The following is a 14565-nucleotide window of genomic DNA, read 5'->3' as shown; positions in this document are numbered from 1 at the left end:
AAATTGTGGGCCAACATTCTGAATATTGTTGATCCAGCAGCCTTCTGGGGTAGGAAAAATTAACGATGGAACGGAGACAGGAATGGTGGTTGCTAGGGACTCTCATGGCAAGAGAATGGGGCGTGAAGGAGGCCCAACAACTAAATCTGTTCTTACAGCAACTCTCACTTCCTCTTTTGTGGCATCTGGAAGATGTGTTCATTCTGACTGGTGGCACGGGCACTTCATTATTTAAGTCTAAGTACTATGTATCATACCCTGGGAAAACTTGGATAGCAGGTTCTTCTGTACCCTGACAGAGCTGGAAAAAGGGACAGTGATTATCAAGTAAGTACCTGAAACCTCAGCCTAGATAGATGCCAGGTTAGAGAGGCCCAAACCATTCAAAGCCCAACCTAAGTTTTGTTTCTTGAAAAGTTATGTATGTTTATGTATGTTAACACAGCACTGTTCTAGTAAGGAGTGGACATTCTTGCCCAGCATAAAGTTAAGACCTAGTGTCACAATCTGATTGGTTGACTGGTACAATCTGATTGGTCAACTAGTACAGTCTGATTGGTTGTTATAGTTACTATATATGGGGTGGGGTTGGTAATATATGCTGTGATTGGTTGTTTCTATAATGATGTATGTAAATAGGGGGAATTGTAAAATACTGTATTGTGATTGGTCAGGAAGGTATGTATAAATAACAGTGCAGGACCTCACTTCAGTGCACTTTCTGGTACATTCACAACAGTACCCATCTTTGTGAAGATCAAATAAAGAAGCCTTCAACCACACTCTGCTGCCTGCTTGGATTCTTTGAGCTGCTAGCAACACTTGAGCTGCATAACACTACCCAAGCTGTTAGCTGCATTTCTAAAAGTACAATAACACATATATAGATGAGTTTGGTCAAAGGGTATAGTTCCAAATTGCTTTTCAGAATGACCCAACCAATTCACAGGCCCACCAACAGTACATTAAACTGCCAGTTTCCCCACAGTTCCTCCAACATTTGTCATTTTCCACTTCTGTCATCGAGAACCTCAAAATTGCTTTAAATATTTATTTCCCAAATTATCATTGATTTAGAGCATTTTTTCATATGGATGTTAATAGCTTGGATACATTCCTTAGGAAAAAAGCTTGTTCCTATCCTTTGACAAATTATTTGGTGTTTATCCTGAAAAATTATAACTTTCTATAGCTGGCTCATAAGTCCCTTCATGGTCGCCATCTGAAAAATTTCTATAGCTGTGATTAGCTGGTTCAGCATCTGAAAGCTGCTAGCTGTCTGCCTATCTGTAAGCTATTAGCTACTACCTAAGCTAGTCTGTAAGGGCCTATCTGCCTGGGGGGTTAAAAAATCCCCCAGGTTTGTTAAGCCCTGTGGGCCAAGCTGTAAGGGCTTGCCCAGTACCCAACTGCTTCTCCCAGCCTGACAAGAAACAAGATTAAAAAGCCTCCTTTCAATTTAACAACAAAACAGGGTTTATTGATAAGAATAAAGTTAGAGATAAGGATACAGAAAAGTAAAATATACATCCTGTGTTCAACTTTCTCCCTGACATGAAATCTCCTCCCTCATCTCTTACCTGTGGGTGTGGCTGGCCCCTGCAGCCAGGCCTCACTTGGACCAGTTCGTCTCCCTCTCTTTAGCTCGACCCTTGTGCTTTCTCATCTCCTCCGTCTCCTTTTTCAGTCCTCCCTGTAGCTCCTTCTTCACTCCTCCTACCAACCCTGTGTTCTTCACTACGTCCTTCTCTTCTCCCCCTTTTACTAAGCCCCTGTGTCTCTTTTTATTAACCTTCTCTCAGAAACCTCGGGGCGGCCACCCACTCACACTCAGATAATTCGCAGTCGCCCCCAGGGCAGGCGTCCAAGGCCGGCAGGGGCACAGAGAGCCCTGTGCTAGGCACACCTGGAGCCAGGGGCTGGGCAGAAGAAGCTGGGGCTTGCCTGAGGTTTCCTGTGCTTATCCCCCTGGCTGAGCTGGGCATGGCGCTCAAGACTTTCGTGCCCAGGGGCGGGACCGTTTGGGGCACCCAAGGCTAATTTTAGCCTCTTACTATCCTTCATTTTTGAAGAGAACCAACAACATCACAAGACTTTGTCTTGACTTATGTGTGAATTAGATTTAAGTGAAGGGGCGGCTAGGTGGCACAGTGGTTAGAGCATCAGCCCTGGATTCAGGAGGACCTGAGTTCAAATCCTATCTCAGACACTTGACACTTACTAGCTGTGTGACCCTGGGCAAGTCACTTAACCCCCATTGCCCCTCAAAAACAAAAACAAGATTTAAGTGAAGCAGAGTTGCATAAAGTCATCAGCTTTACTCTCTCTGATAGCTATCCAAGTCCAGTGACAAGACAAAAGAAAACTGGTGATGGACCCAGATGCAGTGGATGACTCTGGCATCTCTGATGTCTAACCAAGTTCTCAGCACTGCACAGCACCTGCTTCAGCCACCTTCATGGCCTTTGGAATACATTGTTCTCATCCACCCATTCCATGGGATGTTTTCACATGCTTGGGGTAGACATCTCCCTAACTCACCGAAAGGTCTGAAGACGGTAGGTTACCCTCAACCTGGCTTAGTCTGTCTGCTAAAATGGTTTTACCAGGGTGCGGCTGCTGCATATTCCACAATTTCCTGAAGCCACAGGGTGATAATCAGTGGATAACAAAAGTGGATGAGCAGCCCAGAAAAGGGCTCAGCAAGCCCTCACACCAGAGTTGCTGGTCCTCCCTGAACACTCCTTATCCCCGATATCTTGACCTACCCGTGAGTAATTAATATTTCTCCTATTTTTAGGTCTATTTTTCTACAAAGAATGATTTATACATTTCCTGGGTATGTCTTAATATACTACTTCCCACATATTTTAAAGCTTCTGTAGCAACTTTAAATGGAATTTAATTGGTAACACAAAGAAATGTTCATAATTTATGTGGATTTACTTCATTTCCTACAATATCGTCCAATTTAATGTTTCAATTAATTTTTAGTTGAATATGTTTTCCTAAGTAAATTGACATACCTACAGGCAATAATTGTTTCCTCTTTGCTTAGCTTTATTCCTTCAATTTCCCTTTCTTATCTTATTGCCATAGTTAGCATTTCTACAATATGGTATTTCTTTTCTTTCTTTTTAACATAGGTGGCTTTAAAAATTTTTTATTTAGTTTTATTTCCTCCAATTACATGTTAAAAAAAATGTTTAACATCCATCTTCAAAACTTTTGAATTCCAAATTCTCTCCCTTTCCCTCCCATGCCCATCCCCACTGAGAAGATAAATAATTCCATATAGGTTATACATGTGGCCATGCAAAACATTTCTGTATTAGTCATGTTGTGAAAGAAAACAGACAAAAAAAAAAAACCACTTAAGGAAAATAAAGTAAAAAAAGCTATGCTTCAATTTACATCCATACACCATCAGTTCTTTCTTTGGGAATGGATAGTCCTTCAGAGTGGTCCTGGATCATTGTATTGCTGAGGATCTTACAATATTGCTATTACTTTGTACACAGTACATTTCACTTTACATCAGCTCATGTAAATCTTTCCAAGTTTTTCTGAGAGTATCCTGGATGCTGATCATTTCTTAAAGCACAATAGTATTCCATCATAATGACATACCACAGTTTGTTCAGCCATTCCCCAATTGATGAGCATCCCCTCAATTTCCAATTCCTTGCAACCACAAAAGAGTTGTTATAAATATTTTTGTACATATAGGTACTTTTCCTTTCTTTTTTAAAAAAATCTCTTTATGGATGCAAACCGAGTAATGGTACTGCATAGCTAGCATTTCTAGAATTATGCTAGTAATGGTAATAGCCATCCTGGCTTTACCATGATGTTACTGTGGGTAGGGGTGGGGTGTCTAACTTTTTTCCATTACATAGGTTTGCTCTTAGTTTTAGGTAGATAGTATTTAATATATTAGGGAAAGATACATTTATCCTATGCTTTTTAGTGGTTTAAAAAAACAACAAAAAAAATGGATACTGAATTTGTTAAAATCCTTTTCAGGATCTTTTGGTATAATCATGTGGTATTTTTTGTGTCAACATGGTTTATTATATTTCTAGTTTTCCCTATGTTAAATTAATCCTCAATTCCTGGTATAATTCCAACTTGGTCATAGTGTATAATCATTTTAACATGTTGTTTTAGCCTTTTTGCTAATATTTTAGTTAAAATTTTTATATCAATGTTTGCTAGACATATTGGTTTGGAGTTTTCATTCTCTGGTTTGTATTTCTCTGGTTTAGCTGATGTATCAAGAGCATATTTGTTTCACTGGAAGAGACTGGAAGGTTCCTTTCTTTTTCATTTATTGCAAATAGTTTATGTAATATTGGAATTAATAGTTCTTTGAATGAAATTGGAAGATTTGCTAGAATTCACTTGAAAATTCATCTGGTCTTGGAGTTTTTTTCTTTTTCACTGCATCAGCTCATGAAGGTCCTTCCAGGTCTTTCTGATAGCATCCTGCTCATTATTTCTTTTTTATAGTAACCTACATTTATATAGTACTTTAAAGAGAGATTTCCTTACAATAAACCCATGGTGTTGATTATTACAACAACAGTAATGGATAACATTTATATAGTACCTTATACCTGACAGAAAATTTTCTTCACAATAGCCCAGCAAAGTAAGTACCATACATTTTGCCATTATCATCAATCAATCAATCATCTGTGAATGGCCATGACAACCCCTGCTGGGAGGAACATTATGAGCTCTGGTCTGAAAAGAAACCATGTGACTTTAGTGTCCAGAAGTAACCTTTTCTGGGGTTTCAAAGGTCAGATTGGCATCAGGAAGTGATATTTGCCACCCATGGGTCCTGTCAATTAGTGCTACCAACCAATTAGCCTGGAGCTGTGTGTGGTCGGCCCTGTTTCCTGTTTCACAGGAGGCTTCTGGGAGGAGCAAAGCCTTTTGTTTCGGGACCTCAGCTTGGCAGGAGGACAGATGCTGGGCTCTCTTAGATAGTTGGATGAAGTTTGCTTTTTACCTCTCTCCCTCTTCATTAACTTCTGATGCACTCTAATAAATACTTAAAAGTCTAAACTCTTGCTAAAGCTTCTAATTGAAGGCAACCACTCATTAGAATTTTAGGCCCTTAGATATCACTCATCCTCAATCAATCCTCATCATCAATCTTCATTAAATCCTTATCGTCATCAATCCATCAATCCTCCACCACCATCATCATCTTACATTATTCTTGCCTCTGCTTCAAAATTTTTCACAATTACTATTGTTAACTATTTCCCTAAACCCTATTCCCTCCCCATATTTACTCAATTTTCTATCTTCTTTTACCCTATCCCTCCTCAAAAGTGTTTTGCTTTTTACTGCCCCCCTCCAATCTGCCCTCCCCTCTTTCTCCCCTCCCTCCTTATCTCCTTCCCCTCCTTTTACACCAGTAAAACTAAGCAGAATATCAACTTTTAACCCCTCTACTGGGGTCCCATAGCTCTCCTTTTAGTAGCTGAATTCCTTGAAAAGGCTGTCTACAATATGTACTTCCACTTCCTTTTCTAGCACTCTCTTCTTTACTTTTTCCAGTCTGACTTCAGATCACATCTACGGGAACTGCTTTCTCGAAAGTAACCAATGATTTCTTAAGTCACCAACTTTTCTTCTATTCTCATCCTTCTGGACTTCTGCAGCCTGTGACACTGTTCATCACTCTCTTCTCCTTGATATTCTCTTCTCCCTAGGTTTTCTTGACACTGCTTACCTCTCTCCCTCTCCCCCTACCCCTCTCTCTGTCTCTGTCTCTTTCCTGCCTGACCTAGGTCATGCTTACTAATCAAGGGTGCCCCTCACAGTTCTACAATTCTGCCTTAGGCTCCGTTCAGTATTTTGCTGGATGATCTCATTGGCTCCCAAGGGTTCAATTATCATCATAATCACTTGCAGATTAGACTGTGAGTTCCTAGAGAGAAGGGGAAGTTTCTTCCCTAGCTAGGTATCTCCAATGCCAGGTACTTAAATGCTTGTTGAATGACTACTTTAGATTGTAGTGTATAGTTCAAAATAGTCTTTTAAAGATAACAAAGGAATGAGGAAGGGCAGAAGGGTGGTTCACAGCTTCGGAGCTGGGAGGGGCTCAACCATTTTTGTGTTATGGAGCCCTTTGGCAGTCTGAAGAAGTTAATGGACTCTCAGAATGTTTTTAAATAAAGGAAATGCTACATTTTAGAGAGGTTAGTGGAAATAAAGATGTAATTTTTTTAAACTATCTGAACTCACAGATTCCTTAAAATCTGTCCACAGACCCCAGTTTAAAAACATCCTGCTTTAGAGTGGAAGTGGAAGGTTTTTAATTTACTGGATCAAGTCGCTCACTCTATTTCATTAAAATCAATCATTCAGTCAGTAATCATTTTTTCTAATCTTAATAGTATTTTATTGCTTTCCCAGTTACATGTAAAGATATTTTTCAGCATTTTTTAAGATTTTGAGTACCAAATTTTTTCTCCCTTTCCTTCCCTCTCCCCAAGACAGAAAGCAATCTGTCATTGGTTATATAGTAATCATTTATTAAACTCTTACCAATGGGGCAGCTAGATGGCGCAGTGGATAGAGCGCTGGCCCTGGATTCAGGAGTACCTGAGTTCAAATCCAGCCTCAGACACTTAACACTAGCTATGTGACCCTGGGCAAGTCACTTAACCCCAATTGCCTTACTAAAAAAACAAAACAAAACAAAACAAAAACAAAAACAAAACTCTTACCAAGTAACGGGCATTGTTAAGCATTGGGGATAGAAAGGCAAAAGACCACAGTAAATAAAGCACAGGTTCAGGGTTCAGGAATGAGGACCTGAGTTCAAATCTGGCTGACACTTGGGCAAGTCAATTAACTCTCACTGCCCCGACCTTGCTGTCACACCCCGCCCCCCCACACAAAGGCAAAAGACAATCCCTACTTTCACAGTCTAAAGGGAGACAACAGGTAAACAACTATGTATTTAAAATGCAGGATAAAATGGAGATAATCAACAGAGAGAAGGCACTAGCAATTAAAGGGACAGAGAAAGAATTCTTGTACAAGGTGGGATTTTAGTTGGGACTTGAAAGAAGCCAGGGAATTCAGTAAAGAATTCTAGAGATGAGGGATAGCTAGTGAAAATGTACAGTCAGAGGGGCAGCTAGATGGTGCAGTGGGTAGAGCACGAGCCCTGGAGTCAGGAGTACCTGAGTTCAAATCCGGCCTCAGACACTTGACACTAGCTGTGTGACCCTGGGCAAGTCACTTAACCCCAATTGCCTCACTAAAAAACAAAAAACAAAAACAAAAACAAAAAAACGTACAGTCAGGAGATGGGAATGTCTTAAGAGAGGAACAGATACTGAGGTCTCTGCCAACTCGGAGATTTTGTGAATCGTGGTTTAAAATCAAGAACTCTGTAAGTTTGTGGCTATGATTTCAGTTACTGAATTTACCCAAGAAGGTAACAAATACATGTGGCATAGTGTACAAAGTGCTTGGCTTGGAGTCAGGAAGACTCATCAATTCAAACTTAGCCTAGCTGTGTGACCCTGGGCAAGTCACTTAACCCTGTTTGCCTCAGTTTCCTCATCTGTAAAATGAGCTGGAGAAGTATGAGGAAAATGACTCCTACAATAATTTTCTGGAACTCAGCGGTGGTAATGTGTCAAAGGCTCATTTACTGTCACTCTCATGCAGTGGGTGACCAAAAAATGGAGGCTTACAGGCCCCTTTTATCCCCTAATCCCTATTGTGAATGGACCCTGTCCTTTTTCATCATTGTTCCGATTACTCAAGGGTTACAATCTACATACAAAAACTAGCTAATCAGAACGCAGTATTTCTTAGCCAATGGGGGAGGTGATACAGGGACAATTCTTCAATTCCTCCCTTATATGAGCTAATTTTGCAACCAGCTCAGGATTTCCCTGAACCATGTGATTTTGTTGGGGGGGGGGGAGGACCTTTTTCCTCAAACATGTCCAGAGGAATGTAATTTGGATGGTGACTATTATATTCTTATTGAGAGGAGACCATTCGCCATTTCCTCACAAGGAAATGGCAAACCACTTCAGTATCTCTGTCAAAAAAACCTAAATGAGATCACAAAGAGTAGAAAGAAGACTACTGAACAACAAGATAACACACTATCTAGGAATATCCCTAGCTAGGCCAGGAAATGGGTCTTCAGAGGTAACTAGCAACCCCTCAACTATTTCCTTCTAGTACCCAGGTCAGTAATTTCGGTGAATTATTTATGATTACAATATTCTGAATAATAATGACAAGTAACAGGTCAAAGTGCACTGCTTAGGCTTTTTATATTCACAGCAACTGAGAGAAAAGTCAGAGAATACCCAAGTGGAAACAACTCTGGGCAACTAGAATCAAATTGAATTCTCAACAGGAACTACTTTTTTGTATTTTACTATAAAATCACTTTCTCCCAAATTAGCAACTACTTAAATAAAAATCATCTCTCTGCTGCGAATGACTCGGTTATTTTCAGCAATGCAGTGATCCAAGACAACTCTGAAGGTCTTATGAAAAATGCAATCCATCTACAGAGAGAGAACTGATGGTATTTGAATAAAGATTGAAGCATAATTTTTTGTTAGTTCCTTTATCTGAAGTTTTGTTTTTGTCTGTTTTCTTTCACAACCTGGCTAATATGGAAATGTTTTGCATGACTGCTCGTGTACAGCTTATATTGAATTGCTTGAGTTCTTAGGGGGGAGAAAGAGAATTTGGAACACAAATTTTTTTTTTAAAATTAATGTCAAAATTCATATTTTACATGTAATTTGGGAAAATAAAATTCTAAATATTAAAATACACACACACACACACACACACACACACACACACACACAAATAATCTCTATGTCCTTTTCTTCCACCTGCAGCTACCAGACCTGTCCCTCTGGTCAGAGGCCATGCTGCTTCTGAACTCCTTCAGCTCTTAAAGCTTTGGTGTAGCTGTACGATTTCACATGTGTCCTCCAGGAGATCCATAAGCTGTGGCAGCACCAGTTCATTCACACTGAGGTGCTGGTGCAGACAAGCACAGGCCAAGATGTGAAGAAAATGGCAGCCCTTCTCAGTTTCTTTCATCTTAAATTACATGGGAGATTTTTTTTGAAAATTTGAAAAGATGGACAAACAATACGACTTATATACAGACTTGAAACTAAGTATAAAGTCCTTGGAACTGAAATGACATCACACAGGAATCATTTTCAGATATCTTGAGGAAATCTGGTCACACCCCAAAGGTCTTCTATAAATTATCAAACAAATATAGAAGTGGATATTGGAATAAGCTTGGCATTCCATTAAAACCCCTGAGGAGGAAGGAGCAGACAGAGGAAGGGAGGGGAAGAGTGGCCTAGGTCTCTTTCCTACCACCACAACTAGTCAAGGACCTTGACCATGGAAGCTTCAAAGAGTTTGGAGTATGTTAGACTTCCCATTTTCCCACTGGTATTCTGGTATCACCCTCAGATCAGCTAATGGCAGTGTCTGAAATTAAGTACAGACTGGATATAAATTCACACTTTCACAAGGAGCCCAGCAAGGAAACCACACCAGGCATAAGGGTGAATTGTTTTTTGAGCACCCACAAAAGGAAGAAAAAGATTTCCAAGAGCCAGAAACTGTAATTTAGCCCCTTTGCCACATGTGTTTCCTAAGCTTGAGTCTACTTTCCCATGAAGTATGTATGGACTTATGAGAAAGTGTCACAGGCTTTGGGGGGATATTTTGTACCAGTGGTATTTATTGTACCACCTCGGTAAATACTAAAATACTTGTTTCTAAAAACTACTTAAAGCTGGCTGAATAAAATGATTTTCAATTGATAATCTTGGGGAGAAGCACACTGGAGGGGGGGTGAAGGGGGGACCGACCTGATCCAATTAAAGAATCACCTCCCCAACTCCTCAGTGGATATATCTAAAACCCTAAATGTTCTGGGGGAAAAAGATGTATCTGTGAGAATGGGAGTTGGGATTAGGATCCTCAGAGCTTATACAGGGTATTAGGGCAAAGAGATCAGGATTGCAGTTTTAAACAATTCTACCTGTCTGTGTTCAGGAACTCCCCTAGGGACAATTATTGGGTATCATTTCAGAATTTGGACTGACTTGGGAATGACAAAAGAATCTAAAAATAGAAAAGAGAAATCTATTATTAACCTTATAGTCTCAAAGTTAAAAAGTTAGACTGACATGTTAGGCTTACAATATAATAAGTTATCATCTCAAAGTCCCAGATCCTGAAAAGTGAGCCTGGAAGGAAGGGAGGAATGAGTCATATAGGAGTCATCCTCCTAGCAGTAAGCTGCAATGCCCAACTCCTCCCTGCTACTAGGAATCTTGTGGTTCTAACCGGAAATTTATAAAAAATGCACTGTCTTTCATACAGAAAAATTTAAAAGCTCCTAACCCACCATACAAATGAATTAGCTGGTTTTTGTTTTGTTTTTGTCCTGATTGTAGTAGATTTGCCCTGACTCATCCATACTCTTTTTATAGTCAGTTTCCCCTTGTTGACTATGGGTATGCATCTGCAAGATAAAACAGAAGAAACTAGAGAGGCAGCCTATGGCCAGGATACAAGGTAGTTCTCAATCTCATTGGTCTCAAGACCACATCTAACATTCTTAAAAATTATTGGGGACCCCTTCAAAAGCTTTTTTTAATGTGGGTTATATCTAGAAACATCTACCTATAATAAATGAAAACATCAACATTTTTATTAAAAGTTTTGACTTCAAAGACCCCCTAAAAGAATCTCTCTCTCTCTCTCTCTCTCTCTCTCTCTCTCTCTCTCTCTCTCTCTCTCACACACACACACACACACACACACACACACACACACACACACACACACACACACACACACACATTCAACAGGGCAGCAAGGTGTGGTCCTGGACCAAACTTTCTGAGAATCCTCATAGAATTTAGCTAAGTGAATGGATCAAACCTTGATCTCTTTACTCGAAAATAATTAACCAGCCACCTAAAAAGCCATGTGGCAACGGTTTCAGTGGGATCTTCATACTTTTATTGTGATAACTACTCTGCTGAAATTCATATTGGAGCTTCTTGGCTAGGAGCAAGGCAACATGGGAACAAAGGTACCTGGCAATGAGCCTGTGTTGAGTTTGTCCTGAGCAACACAAGTCACAGATGCACTACCTCCTATTATTTCTCTAGTAAAACACAAATAACCACTAAGCTTGAATGTCCAGAGAAAAATAGAGACTATATTTTGATAGAGTGAGTAAAAAGATGGTAACTTGACTATGCACCTGACCTAGTGGAAGGAGATCAGAAGGATGATGACTGGCAAATCAAGAGGAATTGAGATTTGAATTTTTCATGTAAAACATTTTAAGCATTTCAGACACCTGGAGGAAAATGGAATAGCCGAAATATACAAAAGCAGCAACTCAAGCACAGAAAAAAGAAGTAAAATGTTCAGGAGCCATGCATGGCTCCTGGAACAGCACATTAAGGCCCCAGACTAGCACATTAAACAGATTTTAGAATGGAAAGTAAAAGTTCTGACAACCAAATCCCTGCATGAATTGCAGTTGTACTGTACAACTAACTACACTAAGATGTTTAGGACGTGCCGCATCTGGACTGAAGAGTTTAATTTCATTTCTTATTGAAACATCAAGACTCCACAGAAACAATATACCCCTTCCCCTGAAGATTTTTTTTTCTCACAGAAACATACTTCCCACCTTGAGCCACGACAGAGTATAAGTACCATTACTAATAGAAACCTGGTTTTTAAATGGCAACAAAAGACTTTAATGGTCCATATTTGTATTTAGTCCCCAAAGTTCTTGGGGCAGCTAGGTGGTGCAGTGGATAGAGCACCGGCTCTGGATTCAGGAGGACATGAGTTCAAATCCGGCCTCAGACACTTAACACTTACTAGCTGTGTGATCCTGGGCAAGTCACTTAACGCCAATTGCCTCACAAAAAAAAAGGAATTAAAGTTCTTAATAAGTCATTACCCACATTAAAAATGCATGACACCTTTGCACAAGGAATGGAAGTAGTGGATACAGCCCTGGACTTGGGAGGCAGGAAAACCTGTGATCCAGGATCCCACCTCAGTCTAGTAGCTGTGTGACCCTGGGCAAGTCTCTTAAGCTCAGACAGGTCATCAATAAAATGAAAGGATTGGACCGGATAATGTATTCCTTCCAACTCTAAATCTGTTGGCCTATGAACATGATTTATTCATTGTGGTTAATGGAATACAACCACATTTCCAGACCTATGGAAAAGCTTCCCAGACTGCTTCCATGAGTAAATACGATGACAGTTTACCCTGTATTCAAGAAAGCATGTCAATAATGTGATCCTGAAAAGCAGGTTGCTGGCATGAGAAGCCGCCAGGCCCAGAACCCAAGCATGCACCGGGGAGACAAGCAGCTAGTCTCGTCTGTCAATAAACTTCACCTCTTGCTTCTCACTGCTCCTCCAAAATCACCACCCCTTTTCCCTCTCCTCGGCTTCTTCACTGCCTGCCGCACATTTCTCGTTACCTCGCTGGCGAGTCCTGCCCTTTGCACCCAAACATTCACCCCCAATCGTCTCTATGGCTCCGGTCGGTGTGCTCAGTGTGGGGTTTCGGCGGCCACAACGACTCGGCCCAGTTCTCACTGTCATGGATCAGCTGAGACAGCCAAATCTCAGAATGAGGGGTGCATTCCCCACCGGACTCTGCTCGGAACCTCCTCCCGCCCTCCGCCCATCATACCTTGTCCTCCTCCCAAGCCCTTTCTGCTCCTTCTCACAGCGCCGCACACCCGTCCCCCCCCCCCCCCTTCCCTCGCCAAGCCCCGACCCCGCCAGTCCCTGCTCCTCGGCATCGATCACTGCCCTTCGCTCCCTCGGCCCGGCCCAGCCTCCCTTCTTCTCCCCCTCCCACCTGCTCTCCTCCTGCAGCGTCTCTCCGCAGCAGCTGATCTCCATTCCGGGGTCTTCGGGCCGCATCGAAGCGAGGCGTGGCCCCTTGTATTCCCGCCGCCTCGCCTAGTCTTAGTCCTGCCGAGCTTTGGGGATACAACCGCTCTGGGAAAGCCGGAGGCCCGCCGTGCGGGCGGTCGGGCGAGGGTCCAGCCCGCCCAGGTGCCGCTGAGGCCGCCGCGGCTGCTCTGGCTTCTCCGGCTGCCGCGCCCCCGCTTCCGCCGCCGAGGACTACAACTCCCAGCACACCGCGCTGGTAAAACTACTACTCCCGACATGCACTCTGGACAGCGACTCTGGCCCGGGCTGCTAGCTGCGCTGATACTACTACCCCCCAATACCTTAGTCCCCTGGCTCTCCGAACACTCGGCGGTGCTTAGAGGTAGAAAAAACCATGCACAAATCCACTGGCGCACATCACACTAACACCCTTCTCCACATTAGGTTGTACACATCGGCTATGCTTCCGTACCTGGAATGGATCTATTGTCTCACACATGGATGTATCCCCCAACAGTGCAAAGCGCAGCTCGTTCTGGCCTCCTCGTTCAGTGTAACTCTGGTCCACCCCAGGGATCCCCCTTAGAGAAGATCTTCTGGTTTTGTTACCATTAAGGTGGCAGCATTCCGAGCCCTAAGGTGCCCGCCTCCTCTTCCCATCACGAAGCAGCTGCGCGCTATCTTGTAAAGAGACAGAGGACTCTAGTACAGAAGAGGAAGAAAATATAGTCCTCCGAGGAGGTATACAGAGCACTGGACTTGGAACGAGGAGAGAGCAGAGTTTAAATCCCACAGTTAAAATTGACCTGTTGTGGAATAAGACCAAGTCTCTGGATCTCTCAGTAAAACCCCAATACTTGTTACAAAAATATTACAAAGCCAAATGAAGAATCAATTCAAACTAAATGCTAAGCACTTGGAATACAAAGACAGAAACAGTCATCCTGAAGCTTACATAGGGTGGGAGGAGATACAAGTGCACAGAGATGTAAATTGAATAGCAGAGGGCTGGAGCACCACAGCAGTGGAATCAGAAACGGAAGCAGAGTTTAATAAACAGAAGCAGAGTTTAATAAACAGAATTAAGAGACTAGGAATGAATGGGGCGGGGCGAGAACCAACAACTTTATTAACCCTTTATCAAATACAAAGAACTATGCTAAGAGCCAGGGTAGCTAGGTGGCACAGTGGATATAGGACAGGGCCTGGAGTCAGGAAGACTCATCTTCCTGAATTCAAATCTGGCCTCAGACACTTTGTGAGAAATAATTATTTATAATCAATATTTTGGGGGATCCAGTAATCTCCCTTTCTCCAGCCCTTTCTCCCCCCCCCCCCCCTCAAAGGCAAGGTCTCCTTGAGAGATTTCATCAAATCTCCTCTAGGTCAAACCCAACCAAAAGGAAGGTAACAAAAGGAGCCTTAGGTGGAGGCTAGATAAGCTGAAGGATTTATGAGATTTGACCAGCATGAACCAATTCTAGGTGGGAACCATTTTGCCCTAGATCCCCTTGGGTTAGGGATAGCTTTACTTCAACCAATTAGATTTGCTTGTTAT

General features: G+C 41.9%; 1 protein-coding gene across 6 annotated transcripts in view; it reads right to left on the bottom strand.

The window, feature by feature from the left end:
* The window catches only part of RUBCN (rubicon autophagy regulator), a 74136-nt gene that overhangs the window by 37208 nt on the left and 22363 nt on the right, over nucleotides 1–14565 (bottom strand). Inside the window, exon 1 of one of the 6 annotated variants that reach the window (XM_043996371.1) lies at nucleotides 13480–13663. The exons of 1 other annotated variant lie outside the window; for it this stretch is intronic. Coding sequence is in view for 4 of the 5 variants with exons in the window: in XM_043996367.1 (XP_043852302.1) it covers nucleotides 12970–13034 (65 nt within the window). In the remaining variant the exon portion in view is untranslated. Of the gene's footprint in view, nucleotides 1–12969; nucleotides 13189–13479; nucleotides 13664–14565 lie in introns of those variants that run through there. 4 more of the 6 variants (XM_043996367.1, XM_043996366.1, XM_043996368.1 and 1 more) reach the window with 4 other exon arrangements.

The sequence above is a fragment of the Dromiciops gliroides genome, chromosome 3, assembly GCF_019393635.1.
Source record: "Dromiciops gliroides isolate mDroGli1 chromosome 3, mDroGli1.pri, whole genome shotgun sequence".
Lineage (NCBI taxonomy): Eukaryota > Metazoa > Chordata > Mammalia > Microbiotheria > Microbiotheriidae > Dromiciops > Dromiciops gliroides.
This window is presented reverse-complemented; position numbering and strand designations above follow the sequence as displayed.